This window comes from Nesoenas mayeri (genome assembly GCF_963082525.1).
Source record: "Nesoenas mayeri genome assembly, chromosome: 30".
In the NCBI taxonomy this organism is placed as follows: domain Eukaryota; kingdom Metazoa; phylum Chordata; class Aves; order Columbiformes; family Columbidae; genus Nesoenas; species Nesoenas mayeri.
In genome coordinates, this window is record NC_137564.1 from 570944 (window position 1) to 584604 (window position 13661).

The 13661-nt window shown below is 60.0% G+C and overlaps 1 protein-coding gene across 1 annotated transcript; it reads left to right on the forward strand.

Moving 5' to 3' along the window:
* Positions 1 to 1048: 1048 nt before the first annotated feature.
* On the forward strand, positions 1049 to 12978 carry TUFT1 (tuftelin 1; the record flags this gene model as incomplete). The annotated part of the gene is made up of 13 exons (XM_080361167.1): positions 1049 to 1108; positions 4759 to 4833; positions 5048 to 5152; positions 5386 to 5472; positions 6605 to 6685; positions 6856 to 6912; positions 9280 to 9393; positions 10376 to 10504; positions 10986 to 11080; positions 11603 to 11708; positions 12058 to 12141; positions 12524 to 12624; positions 12851 to 12978. 13 exons carry the CDS (start codon positions 1049 to 1051, stop codon positions 12903 to 12905), a joined length of 1149 nt encoding a protein of 382 aa, XP_080217293.1. The 3' UTR covers positions 12906 to 12978.
* Between the last annotated feature and the right edge of the window lie 683 nt (positions 12979 to 13661).

Consider the following 13661-nt stretch of genomic DNA (forward strand, 5'->3'; position numbering starts at 1 on the left):
GGGGAGGGACACGGTGACAACAGCGGTGACAAACTCATCCGCTCTGCGGTCAGCGCTGTCCCCGCGTCACCAGCGCCAAGGGCCGTGCCGGCACCCACGGCGTCCCCCCCGCGGCCAAACCAGCCCGGCACAACCGGTTCTGCTCCTCCCGGACACGCGTGTCGCAGCCGAGGTCAACCGCTGTCCCCACCCCGTGCCTCAGTTTCCCCAGCGGCTGCTCAGCCCGGCGAGGCTGCCGGGGCCCCGCTGTGCCTCAGTTTCCCCTGCGGGTACCATGGTGACGGGGTGGGGGGCCCTGGGGTGCATCTTCCATCCCAAACCCCCCCCCGGCACAGGGTGTTCCCAGCGCCTGAGGCCGGTTGAGCTCATCACACCGGTGTGCGGCGGTCGGTGCCACCGGCGCGGCACAGGGGCTGCGGCACCCACCGGGCTCAGCCGCGGTGACCCCGCTGCTCGGGGTGGGGACACCCCAGCGTATTGGGGGACAGGAGGGGCAGGCCTGGCAGCACAACTTTGGCACAGCTCCGGTGTTGTTTGGCACACTTTTTGCACGAGTCTTGCATAGGTTTTGCATGGCTTTTGCACACTTTGGCACGGGTTTTCCATGGTTTTGCACAGGTTTAACATGGGTTTTTTTGCACGGGTTTGCATAGTTTGGCACACTTTTTTTGCATGGGTTTGGCACACCTTTCTGCACAGTTTTGCACGGGCTTGCACCGGTTGGCACGCATATTACACCGTTTTTGCATGGGTTTTGCACTTTTTGCACGACTTTACACCGTTTTGCACCGATTTTACAGACTTTTCCCAAATTTTGCACGGTTTTGCGCGGTTTTTGCACGTTTTTCCCAGCTTTTGCACGTTTTTCGCCCCCCCCCGCACGGCTCCCGCTTCCCGGCCCCGCCTTTGGCGCGCCAAGGGCGCTGTGGGCGTGGTCAAAGCGGGTGGGCGTGGCCACACAATGGGCGTGGTCACCGAGTGGGCGTGGCCTGGGCGTGGCCGTATAAAAGCGGCGGCGGCGGCGGGTCCCGGCAGTCGCGGCGGGGCCATGAACGGGCGGAACGGTTGGTGCGCGGTGCTGGACGTGCGGCCCCACGGCGAGAGCCCGGTGAGACGCGACCCCCCGGTCCCCCGCGACCCCCCGCTTCCCTTCGGGCCGCCCCGACCCCTCCCCGGTCCCCTGTTCCCCCTCCGGTGCCAGCGGGGGGTCCCGGGATTTGCGTCCGGGGAGCGGGACTGAGCCCCCCGGGCACCCCGCATCGCCCCCCGATGTCGCTCCCCGTCCCGTCCCGCAGCCCAGGGGACTGTCGGGGGTCTTGGGGACCCCGCAGCCCTTCTTGCCCCCGGGGGCTCATCGCTAGGATCTCAACCCGCTTGGGGCTCGGTGACCCCGCCGGAGTTTGGGGACAGCAGAGCGCACCCAGGGACACCCCAATGTCGGGGACCCATCGTGCTTACAGCACCTCCCAGGAATCCCATCCCGCGCCGTCGTTGAACCATCCCCAAAAACGTCACTTTTGGGGTGACGCCGCGGTGGCGGGAGCGGCGCGGCCGCTTTGGCGCTTCCCCCTCGGGTTTCATCAGGCGCTGGCGCTTCTCCCCGACATTATCGTTGGGTTTTCTTGTCGCCGTCAGCGGCCGGGCCACCGCCATGGGGACGAGCGCAGGGTGGGGCTGGCAGCGCCCCAAAGCCAACCCGGCGCCGCGACCCCGTTTCCCCACCGAGGGGGCGAAACCGACGGCGATTCGGCTCTTTGCTCCAGTTCCGGCGGCCGGAGGGATCCCCCAAAGGCGGCGGTGAAGGCAGAACCACCGCGGCGGCGCTTGGTCGCCGGTGCTCGCCCGGCTCCCCAACCCGAGCTCAGCCGGGTGACTCAGCTCTGAGTCTCCTTAGGAGAGTCCTAATTCATCCCAGCCTTATAAGGAGTGATTGCAAAGCCAGGCTCGTTTGGCTAATGGGTTATTACGGTGATAAGCGCCTCTGTAACGCTGGCGATTCCAAACACCGGAGCTGTTTGCTGCTGATCCTTCGCGATACCCTCCGGGTCAGGTCAGGCCTGTTCTTATTGAGCCGTCGGGACAGACGGACGGACCGAGCGCCTTCCCCGCGGTTGCAAAATGCCGGCGTCGGGTCCTGGGCTGGTGCCGCCTCCACCTGGGATGCGGTTGGGGTTTCCCTTTCCCTCCCTCCTGGTTGGACCCAAAGGGTCCCTGAACCGGCGGCATGGGGCCGGGTGACCCTTGGGGTGCACGGTGGGGGTGTTACCACAGCACTTTCGGTACGAGATGGGTTTTTCCATGCGGAAAAATAGCACAATGCTCCCCATCCTCTCCCCAGCACCGGCCACGTCGCCAAACCCCTTTGCTTCCCCAGAAAATACCAGACGGCGCCCAAAACGCGCTGCCCCCCGCATCGCCGCGGCTGGAAATGGCAGAGCAGGTTCTAACCCCGGCCTCGGGCTCTTTATGAGTGTTTCCCGTGCCCAAAAAGCTGGTTTTCTGCAGAGAACCCAGCGTGCTGGTGAGGAGGAGGATGGAGCCGGCGGAGCCTTCCCCGCCGGCATTTGCATGGCTGGTTTCCTGGTTGGAGCCGAGTTTGGCAGCGCCGGTGCCGGTCGGGGAGGCAGCGGCTGCTCTTTGTGTTGGCTGGAGAGGGGGAGTTTAACCAGGAGTAGGGTGGTTTTTGGGGGTCCCATGAGCTGCGTGGGGCTGGGAACACCAGCTCGGGGTGTGTGTAACAAAGCGACCGCGGTGCTGCCGGTGGTTTCTCCGGTATCTCCGCGTCACCTTCACGACAAGCCGGTGGTTGATGCCGGGAGCTCTTGCACCGTGGAGCCTTCCGGCCACTTATTTTCTTAGCGAAGTTTCCAGCTCCCACCATTCCCGCAGCAGAAGCTGCAGCCACGCAGCCGCTCCAACGCCGCCGAGCCGAGTTCCGCCCGGCTAATTGCCGTAACGAGGGGCCGCGCTGCTGGGATCGTGGGAGGGCTCCCCGTCCCGGCGCGAGCGGCGTACGCGCCGTATTTTGGAAACAAGCGGGCGGCGTGTCGAGACTTGGGCGGCGCGGGGTGAAGGCAGAAACACCTTGACGTCGCTGTTGGAGAGCGGGAGGCTGACGTGGCCGGGGTGTGACGAGGGGCGGGTGACTGCCCTGCAGCGACCACGGTGTGCGCGGACAATGAGCGGCGGCTGCCCCGGTGACACCGAGGTCGGTGTGGGGACCATGAGCGGTGGCCGCCCGGGTGACACTGAGGTCTGTGTGGGGACAATGAGCGACGGCCGCCTGGGTGACACCAAGGTCCATGTAGGGGAAGATGAGCGGTGGGTGACACCAAGGTCTGCGTGGGGATGATGAGTGGTGGGTGACACTGAGGTCTGTGTGGGGACAATGAGCAGCGGGTGACACTGAGGTCTGTGTGGGAACCATGAGCAGCGGGTGACACCGAGGTCTGTGTGGGGACAATGAGCAGTGGCTGCCCGGGTGACACTGAGGTCTGCGTGGGGACAATGAGCGGTGGCCGCCCGGGTGACACCAAGGTCCATGTGGGGGAAGATGAGCGGTGGGTGACACCGAGGTCTGCGTGGGGACCATGAGTGGCAACTGCCCGGGTGACACTTAGGTCTGCGTGGGGACCATGAGTGGCGGGTGACACTGAGGTCTGTGTGGGGACGATGAATGGCGAGTGACACCAAGGTCTGCATGGGGACCATGAGTGGCAACTGCCCAGGTGACACTGAGGTCTGTGTGGGGACCATGAGCAGCGGGTGACATTGGAGTCTGTGTGGGGACCATGAGCGGCGGGTGACACCGAGGTCCATGTGGGGACGATGAGTGGCAGGTGACACCGAGGTCTGCATGGGGATGATGAGTGGTGGGTGACACTGAGGTCTGTGTGGGAACCATGAGCAGCGGGTGACACTGAGGTCTGTGTGGGGACCATAAGCGGTGGCCGCCCGGGTGACATCGAGGTCCGTGTGGGGACGATGAGCAGTGACTGCCCTGGTGACACCGAGGTCTGTGAGGGGATGATGAGCGGTGGCCGCCCGGGTGACACCGAGGTCTGCGTGGGGACCATGAGCAGTGGGTGACACCGAGTTCTGTGTGGGGACGATGAGTGGCGGGTGACACCGAGTTCTGTGTGGGGACCATGAGCAGTGGCTGCCCTGGTGACACCGAGGTCTGTATGGGGACGATGAGCAGCAGGAGACACCAAGGTCTGCATGGGGACCATGAGTGGCAGCTGCTCAGGTGACACTGAGGTCCATGTGGGGACCATGAGCAGCGGGTGACACCGAGGTCCGTGTGGGGACCATGAGCAGCGGGTGACACTGAGGTCCGTGTGGGGACCATGAGCGGCGGGTGACACCGAGGTCTGCGTGGGGTCCATGAGCGGTGGCCGCCCTGGTGACACCGAGGTCCATGTGGGGACCATGAGCGGCGGGTGACACCGAGGTCTGCGTGGGGACCATGAGCAGTGGCCACCCGGGTGACACTGAGGTCTGCGTGGGGACGATGAGTGGCGGCCGCCCGGGTGACACCGAGGTCCATGTGGGGACCATGAGCGGCAGGTGACACCGAGGTCTGTGTGGGGCACACGGTGCCGCAGTCGGGGAGTTTTGGGGTGTTTTGCGCATCTTTAGGCATCTCGCTTAACGCCGCGCGGGCTGCGGCTCCAACTTTATGACGTTGCTGACCCAGCTGGGGCTAAAAAAAGAGCTTTCGGGAGTTATAAACCTAAAATTTGTGTCTTATTTTAGGAGAGCGTGAAGGTTCTGCGGCTGACGCTGCCCAATGAGCTCCCGGGCGAGCGGCGCGAGCAGGCGAAGCAGAAGGTGGGTGTCCCCGTGGGGCCGTTTGAGGTGGAAAAAGCACATTCTGGGATGATTTAGGAAGGGGGGAATGGATAAAGGATCAGTCGCTTGATGCTTCGTGAATGGGAAAACTCACCCGCGGGTCTGTTAAATGCTTGGGCGCGGGTTCCCCGGTGGAAGCGCGCGGTGCTGGTTTGGCCGGTCTCATGTCTCGGCGGGTTCGGTGTCTCCGCAGCCGGTGGGCAAAGCCTTCGCCATGGTGGCCAACAGATCCAGCAACGGGCACTCCCTGGCCTCCGAGTGCATCAAATCCAACGACGGCGACGAGGAGATCATCAAGGTACCGTCCGCGGCTTCGCTGGTGGTGATTAGGGCTGCCAAAAAGGGTTTGGTTGACGTTCGGGTGGGCGCCGTCACGGTGGGATTCACCGGTAGCGAGGTTGACGCGGCGCAACCTGGAGTTGCGGGATGCGCAGGAGGAGGTTCTGGGAACACCGGGGAACATCTGTGGTGATGGCGAAACCCGCGGCGTGTCCGTGGGTCTGACCCACGGCCGCGTGTCCCCCCGGGCAGGTTTACCTCAAGGCGCGAGCCGAGGGCGGCGCGAACCACGAGGAGCACGTCAACCAGCTGAAGAGCGAAGTTCGTTACATCCAAGAGGTAATTAACGGCGGCGGAGTGGTGACGGAGGGGGGTCTACGTGGCACATGGCGCTTGGGGTCCGGTTGCTGCGCTTCCCCCGGGGCCGGTTTCGATGCCCCGGTGCAAACCGAACCCTCCGGTTTGTTGACTTGCCCGGCTAGGGCAGCAGCCTAATGGAGCGCCATCAATTAATTCCGCCTGACTAATTGCTCTGCTATATGGACTGAATTTGAAGGGAATTGCGCGCTGCTTTTCCCCCACGGCTGTGCTGGGCGCGCCGAGGAGCCTCTCTCGTTAAAAGGCAGTTGCTTTGGAATGTCTCATCTCCCAGAGCAAACTGGATGAGGAGGATTAACCCTTCGCTGGGGTTCCTGCGGAGCTGTTGGGAAGCGCCGGCGTGCATGGGCTTGGCCTGAGAAAGCGCCGGCAAACATAGAACTAAATTGTTATTCGGCTTTGCTCGCATGGGGATTTCAACCCAGCGAGGCGTAGAGCGGCCTCCAGCGCTTCCCTATCATCCTGCTGTCCCAAAACGCAGGTTTTTCCACCCAAAAGCAAGCAGCCCGTCGGTGCTGCAGCCCCGGGGGTGTCGCTACCCCGACCCACGCGACCTGCAGCGTTTTATTCTCCGCGTGATCCTTCCCGCATGATCCTTCAGCTCTTCCCATTGAGCTTCCCCGCGGCGCCTCGGATGCAAACGGGTTTCCAAAGGGCCCGTCTAGCAAAAGCCGGGCTCAACTTAAGCCCGGCTTAACCGCGCAGGGGCCCGCTGGGAACAGCGGGACCAGAGAACAGGGCAAACCAGTAAGGCGCGGCGGCGGCACCGGTGCGCCGTGCTTGGGGACGTCTCAATCATTTGGATCACGGATCGCTGTGCCTGGCTTATAGGCTTGATCGCTGGCCTAAGAGCCGCGTGTTGTGTCCTTTGTCCCTTCGCTATGAGCGTCTCAAATCCACGGGCAGGAATGAAGCTCCGAAACAGGTCGCGGCAGCGTCCGTAAGAGCCGGTGAACGTGACTAATCCGAGCGAGTCCGGACGGCGCAAAAAATCATCGGCAGCGCTTTTTGTGCTATTAAATCAGATGATTTTAGCGCTGAATTCCGCCGGGTTGGCCGAGCAGCCCCAGCTAAGCCGCCTTGCCTTTGCCAGGCTAGAAGTTCTTTGAAGAAGCTGCGGGAAGACTTAAGTAGTAAACTTGAGAGCAGACAAGGAGATAAGCAGCACGCACAGGTAACGCGAGCGCTCCCGGGGGCCATCGGCTCCTTTGGAAAGCGGTAGAAGGGGCCTTAACCGCGCGGGTGCCGTTGGTATCGGGAGCCTCGCATGTGCTTTTGCATGTTGCTGTGCGGTTGCGGCGCCCCGGCTGCGTCCATCCGTCTGTCTGTGCTCTGCGTCCGTAGGTCGCGATGGAGAAGCAGAATGGGAGCTGGTCGTGCCCCGACTCCTGGGAGGAGCAGGTATGGAGCTAAGTGGAGGGTGGAAAGGAATAGCTTGGGAATAGCTTGGGAATAGCTTGGGAATAGCTTAGGAATAGCCTAGGAATAGCTTAGGCATAGCTTGGAAATAGCTTAGGAATAGCTTGGAAATAGCTTAGGAGTAGCTTAGGCATAGCTTAGGCATAGCTTAGGCATGGCTTGGAAATAGCTTAGGAACAGCTTGGAAATAGCTTGGAAATAGCTTAGGCATAGCTTAGGCATAGCTTGGAAATGGCTTGGAAATAGCTTAGGAATGGCTTGGAAATGGCTTGGAAATGGCTTGGAAATAGATTAGGAATGGCTTGGAAATGGCTTGGGAATAGCTTGGGAATAGCTTGGGAATGGCTTGGAAATAGCTTGGGAATAGCTTAGGCATAGCTTAGGAATAGCTTGGAAATAGCTTGGGAATGGCTTGGAAATAGCTTGGGAATGGCTTGGAAATGGCTTGGAAATAGCTTGGGAATGGCTTGGAAATAGCTTAGGAATGACTTGGAAATAGCTTAGAAATGGCTTGGGAATAGCTTGGAAATAGCTTAGGAATAGCTTAGGAATGGCTTGGAAATAGGTTGGAAATAGCTTAGGCATAGCTTAGGAATAGCTTAGGAATAGGTTGGAAATAGCTTGGGAATAGCTTAGGCATAGCTTGGAAATAGCTTAGGCATAGCTTGGAAATAGCTTGGAAATAGCTTGGGAATGGCTTGGAAATGGCTTGGAAATAGCTTAGGAATAGCTTGGAAATAGCTTAGGAATAGCTTGGAAATAGCTTAGGAATAGGTTGGAAATAGCTTGGGAATAGCTTAGGCATAGCTTAGGAATAGCTTGGAAATAGCTTGGAAATAGCTTAGGAATGGCTTGGAAATAGCTTAGGAAGAGCTTGGAAATAGCTTAGGCATAGCTTGGAAATAGCTTAGGAATGGCTTGGAAATAGCTTAGGAAGAGCTTGGAAATAGCTTGGAAATAGCTTAGGCATAGCTTAGGAATAGCTTGGAAATAGCTTGGAAATAGCTTAGGAATAGCTTAGGAATGGCTTGGAAATAGCTTGGAAATAGCTTAGGCATAGCTTAGGAATGGCTTAGGAATAGCTTGGAAATAGCTTGGGAATAGCTTAGGCATAGCTTAGGAATAGCTTAGGAATAGGTTGGAAATAGCTTGGGAATAGCTTAGGCATAGCTTAGGAATAGCTTGGAAATAGCTTAGGAATGGCTTGGAAATAGCTTGGAAATAGCTTAGGCATAGCTTGGAAATAGCTTAGGAATGGCTTGGAAATAGCTTAGGAATGGCTTGGAAATAGCTTGGAAATAGCTTAGGCATAGCTTGGAAATAGCTTAGGCATAGCTTAGAAATAGCTTGGAAATAGCTTAGGAATGACTTGGAAATAGCTTAGGAATGGCTTGGAAATAGCTTGGAAATAGCTTAGGCATAGCTTGGAAATAGCTTGGAAATAGCTTAGGAATGGCTTGGAAATAGCTTAGGAATGGCTTGGAAATAGCTTGGGAATGGCTTGGAAATGGCTTGGAAATAGCTTAGGAATAGCTTGGAAATAGCTTAGGAATGGCTTGGAAATAGCTTAGGAATGGCTTGGAAATAGCTTAGGAATAGCTTGGAAATGGCTTGGAAATAGCTTAGACATAGCTTGGAAATGGCTTGGAAATGACTTGGAAATAGCTTAGGAATGGCTTGGAAATAACTTAGGCATAGCTTAGGCATAGCTTGGAAATAGCTTAGGAAGAGCTTGGAAATAGCTTAGGAAGAGCTTGGAAATAGCTTGGAAATAACTTAGGCATAGCTTAGGAAGAGCTTGGAAATTGCTTGGAAATAGCTTGGAAATTGCTTGGGCATAGCTTAGGCATAGCTTGGAAATAGCTTAGGCATAGCTTAGGCATAGCTTAGGCATAGCTTGGAAATAGCTTGGACATAGCTTGGAAATAGCTTGGACATAGCTTAGGAAGAGCTTAGAAAGACATAGTTTAGTCCAAGATCTCCCTCCCAGGAGGGAATTTGAGATGCGTTCAGTGTGGCAGCAAACCGGGGTCTTTTCGTCGGTGTCGGATCAGAATTCCAGCCCCAAAAGTGATGTTTTAAACCCAGGAACCCTCGCCTGTTCCCCAGCCCCGGGCGGGGGTTTCGGGCTGGGTGGCCGCAGCCCCACTTGCCACCTTGGGGTTTCAGGTTGCCCAAGCGCGCTCGGGGTGGCATCCGGCTTGGCGGGCCACCAAAGGCAACCGTGTGCCTCCCCGGCGGGGCTGGCGGCGCCACCGGCGTGGGCGGTGAGAGCGGCTGGCTTTGGCACGCCGGGGAGCGCCGGTTGGCACGCCGGGTCACCAGCCCGGTTCGGTCCCATCTCGGCAGGAGGACGAGTGCTCCGGGGACGACGTGGAGAAGATGCGGCAAACGGCGAAGAGGCTGTTGGCCAAGCTGCAGGAGGCCGAGCGGCGCCATCGCTTGGAACAACAAGCCTTCGAGGTGCGTCCTCGGCCGGGACGGGGCATTCACATCATTGGGTTTTCCATTTTGGAGCAGTGGGACCCAGCCAGACCCCCAAAATTCCTCCGCGTTACCCAGAGGGGTCTGAAGACACAAACCTTTGCCAGTTCCAAAATGACACCCTATAAAAGCGCTGCGAGGGGTCCCCCCGATCTCTACCAGGCTGGTGCGCATCCCGGGGTTTTGTGGGGTGTCCCCATGGGAGCCAGTTCCCCGGGCTTTAGGGTGTGGGGAGCTTGGCCGCTCCATCTATGGGGTGCATTGGGGGGTGAGTGACCAGCCGGAGCCACCACGCGGGTCCCCTCGCCCGCTGTGTGACGCTGGCACAGCCACCGCCTTCAATCCTGCACCCGCAATGATTAATTGTCCCCGTGGGTGCGTGTCCTGGTGACGGCTCCCAACCCGGATGGGCTGGGCTGGACCACGTCACCCGGTGTTGGTGGCAGCGGTGACATCCCTGGTGACATCCTGCCCCACAGACCAAACTGGTCCCGGCAAACCCTGGGGGTTCCAGGGATGGTGTCCCCGGGGGAAGTGGCTTTGAGCCGGCACCGCGTCCTCCAGCGTGGGGACATTCACCTGCTGGCACGTACCCCCAGGACATCTGTCCTTGTGTGCGGTTTGGTGGCATTTTGGGGTCCGAAATCCCCCAGCTGCAGGATGCTGGCGGGGGCACATTTGGTGGTTGTCGATCCAGATGTTCCCAATGGGGTTATCCCGCGCACCCACGGGGACACCCGTGTCCCCTCTCAGCTCCGTGGTTTTGGGGCTGAGAACACACACGTCTCGCATTCAAGGAGCCGCCACGGCCGCGGCGTTTCGGCACCGTTTCGGCACCGGCTCCTATGAAGCGGGAGCTCTCCGCCGCGGTTCCTCTCGCGGTTTTGGGGAGCGAGGGTCGGGGTGAAGCCACCGCAGGATGTCCCCGGGTGGAAGGACCCACGGGGTTGGTGTTTGGCAGCGGACGGTGTCGCGGTACCAGGAGGACGCGGAGCGCGCGGGCTCGGCGCTGCGGCGAGCGGAGCAGAGCGCGGCCGAGAAGGAGCTGCAGGTGGAGGAGCTGCAGAGGCTGCTGGCGGGGATGGAGAAGGTACCGGCGCTGCGGGGCGATGGGGAAAGCAGGGCAGGGCTCACGGAGGGTTTGACTTCCAACCGGGTTTAACCGCAAACGGCTGCAAAGCCGCTGTTTAGACTCAGGTTTAGAACATCTGGTGGGTCTGTGCGAAAGGTCCGGGGAGGCGCGCGCGGTCCGGCCGCCCCGTTCCGCTCACGGGGGCGGCAATGCAACATCCACCCCGATTCTATTATTGCTTTATAAAGTCATAAATCAGCGCGGTGCGAGCGCGGAGCTGCCCAACCGCTGCTTTGCCCGTGGGTCTGTCCGTCAGCTCCGCCGCTCCTCTGTCTGTCTGTCTGTCCCTAAAGGCACCGCCAGACTAGATGATTGGAAAAGACCTCAAAAGATCCAACATATCTGCAAACGGAGCGGGGATGCCGGGGCCGAGCGGCGTCTGTTGCGGCTTGTTCCCCCCACCTCCCCGCGCGTAACTCGGCTTCTCGCTCCCCCGCAGGAGCACAGGAGTTTGCTGCTGAAGATGAAAGAGGGCGAAGCGGAGCTGGCGCGGCTGCGGAGCGTGGAAGGCGACAAGCTCGCCCAACAAGACCGGTGAGGCTCGGCCTCCGGCTCGCCTGCCAACGCCGGAGCAAGCCCACGCCGCCGGCTCGGGCCGGCAGCTGGCTGGGGCATGACTGCACATTCCTGCGCCGGGCGTGCTCGCGCTCCCGCTTGCAAAACAGCGCCCGGCTCCCAGGAGCTGACTCACCCCCAAACACCTCCCGCGGCTTTCGAGATGCGGGGAGCTCGGGGGCAGCTCCCGCGGAGCCCATTCTCCACCCCCCCCTCCTCTTCTCCGCCGCCCGGAATGTCGCATTCCATCCGCCCAGCCGGTATCCCGGTGCTCCGGGGGGTAATTGGCAACGGGATGTTTCTGGAAGGCCTGGTTTGCGGGCTGACTCGTCCTGCTGTTCCTGTGGTTGCTCGTCTTTGTGGCTCATGCTTGAAGAGCTTTTGTCTCTGCTTCTCCTTAACCTCGTCTCGCCAAAACATCCCGAGCGTGCGCGGCGGCCGCTGAAGCTGCTCGGGGTGGGTGCTCCGGCGCCGACGGGCTCTGTCCCCTCTTGTCCCCAGGTCGGCACAGCTGGAGAAGGAGGTGGCGATGCTGCGGGAGAAGATCCACCACCTGGACGACATGCTGAAGAGCCAGCAGCGCAAAGTGCGCCAGATGATCGAGCAGGTGCTGGAGCCGAAAAGCACAGAGGGAAACGAGGGGGAAGACGTGGAAGCTCAGACGGAAGGAGCCGCTGGGTTGTGGGGACGCACGTTGCGATTGACGCCGGGGTGATGCGGCACAAGCTGCTGGTTAAAAGGAGAATAGAAAAAGGAGTGAGACAGGAGCGGTGTTAAAGGGTTAAATCTCCAGCTCCATGAGCTCCGTCACCTCGGGCTTAACTCACAGGCTTAATTTGAGGCTTTTTTTGGGCTGGTTTTGCTGCAGTGAATATAGTGGGTGTTGCCGGCCCTCCTCCTCGCCGGGGTTCACAACCAGCGGGGTTCACAACCGCCGCCAACTCCTTCTCTTGCAGCTCCAGAACTCCAAAACGGTGATTCAGGCCAAAGACGCCGTGATCCAGGAGCTCAAGGAGAGAGTCGCGTACCTGGAGGCCGAGGTGCGTCTCGGTGGGGCCGTTTTTGGGGGGCGCGGGGGTTTCTAGAAGGTTTGCCGTGAACTCCAACCGAGTCCAAACTCACCGCGGCAAAACCCTTTTTGCCCGCAGAGCTGCGTTCCAACCTCTCGGGTCGTAACAAGTGTCAAACCGTCCTCCTTTTTGGAGGAAAACGGAGCTTGTTTTGGCACTTCTGGTGTTTTCTTCCCTCCTGGGTGGCTTGTTTTGGTGATTTCTACATGGGGATGGTGTGTGAGCCCATGGGGCGGACAGAGCGAGCGAGCGGCGGCGCGTCCTTGGTGTTTCCTCATGGAAAAGCTGCCCCGCGGCGACCCCGGCGCCGCAGCCCCCCCGTCTGGCTCTAACCATGCTCCATCCTTTGCAGAACCTGGAGATGCACGACCGCATCGAGCACCTGATCGAGAAGCAAGTGAGCTGGGGCGGGCACAGCGCCCGGGGGCGCTCCAAGTCGGAGTACGTGAGCAGGTAGGTGGGAGCACACGCGCCCCCCGCTCCGGCGCCGGCTGCATCATCCGGAGGTGACGCCGCGCTCGGGGATGCTGCTCTGCATGGTTTTCCTCTTTGTAGAGCGGCGTCCCTCCTTTGGGTGGGTTTGGGGGGGATCCAGAACCACCGGTGGCTACGCCGGGCGCTCTCCCGCGGTTTTGAGACCGTTCATGCGGCTGAACCAAACGGCTTCTCTCTCTTGCAGCAAAAGGCTGACGGGCCCCAAGCCGCTGCCTCTCATTCGAGTGGTGGAAACATGAGTTCCGAGGGCTGCGCCGAGCTGAAGACTCTCCCCTTGTTACCGTTGACCGGATTTCCCCGCTTGGCCGCGTCCTCCGGCCCCGGCGCTCCCGGCGGCTCCGGCGGGGAGAACCGCGGCAGCCGAGCACGCAGGGAGCCGGGGCGGCCCTGGCAGAGGAAGGAGGTTTGCGAAGCGTCCGCGGCGCCGGCACCGCGGGTGGCGGTTCGGAGCTGGGACCGGCTCGCGGTGCCCGCTCAGTCCTGGCTTTGCCGGGGTTGCTTTGCGGGAGCAGTTTTGCTTCTAAAGGGGCTCCATCCAAACGGCGACCCCCGTTCAGCTTGCAGCTTGCCGACATGGATTTGGGGTTTAACAAAAACGGAAAGAAAACAAATCACTCGCACAAAGAAGAAAGAAATCCTCCCGAAACCGGACTCCTTCCCACAGCAAAGCCCAACGCGTGACAAGTTGGGAGCCTCCACCTCCGATCTCCAGCACACATCAGGCTGCTCCGGACTCGGCAAAGGCTCACGCGGCCGCAACCCGGCGTCTGGCCCCTTTGCTTTTCCTCAGAGCGTAGAGAAATTGTACCCGCCGTGCGTCGTAGCGTTTAAAGCCAGAGGCTGTTTGGTTTGTTCCCCGTATTTATTTCAGTGGATGATCGGTGTGTTCCGATGATGTGGTGACAGGCGCGGTGGCTGCCTGGCCCGCGCGTGAACTGGGAAGCACCAACCGGCTGGCCCGTTGTGACCTGTACGGCGAGAGGAAAGTCGTTGGC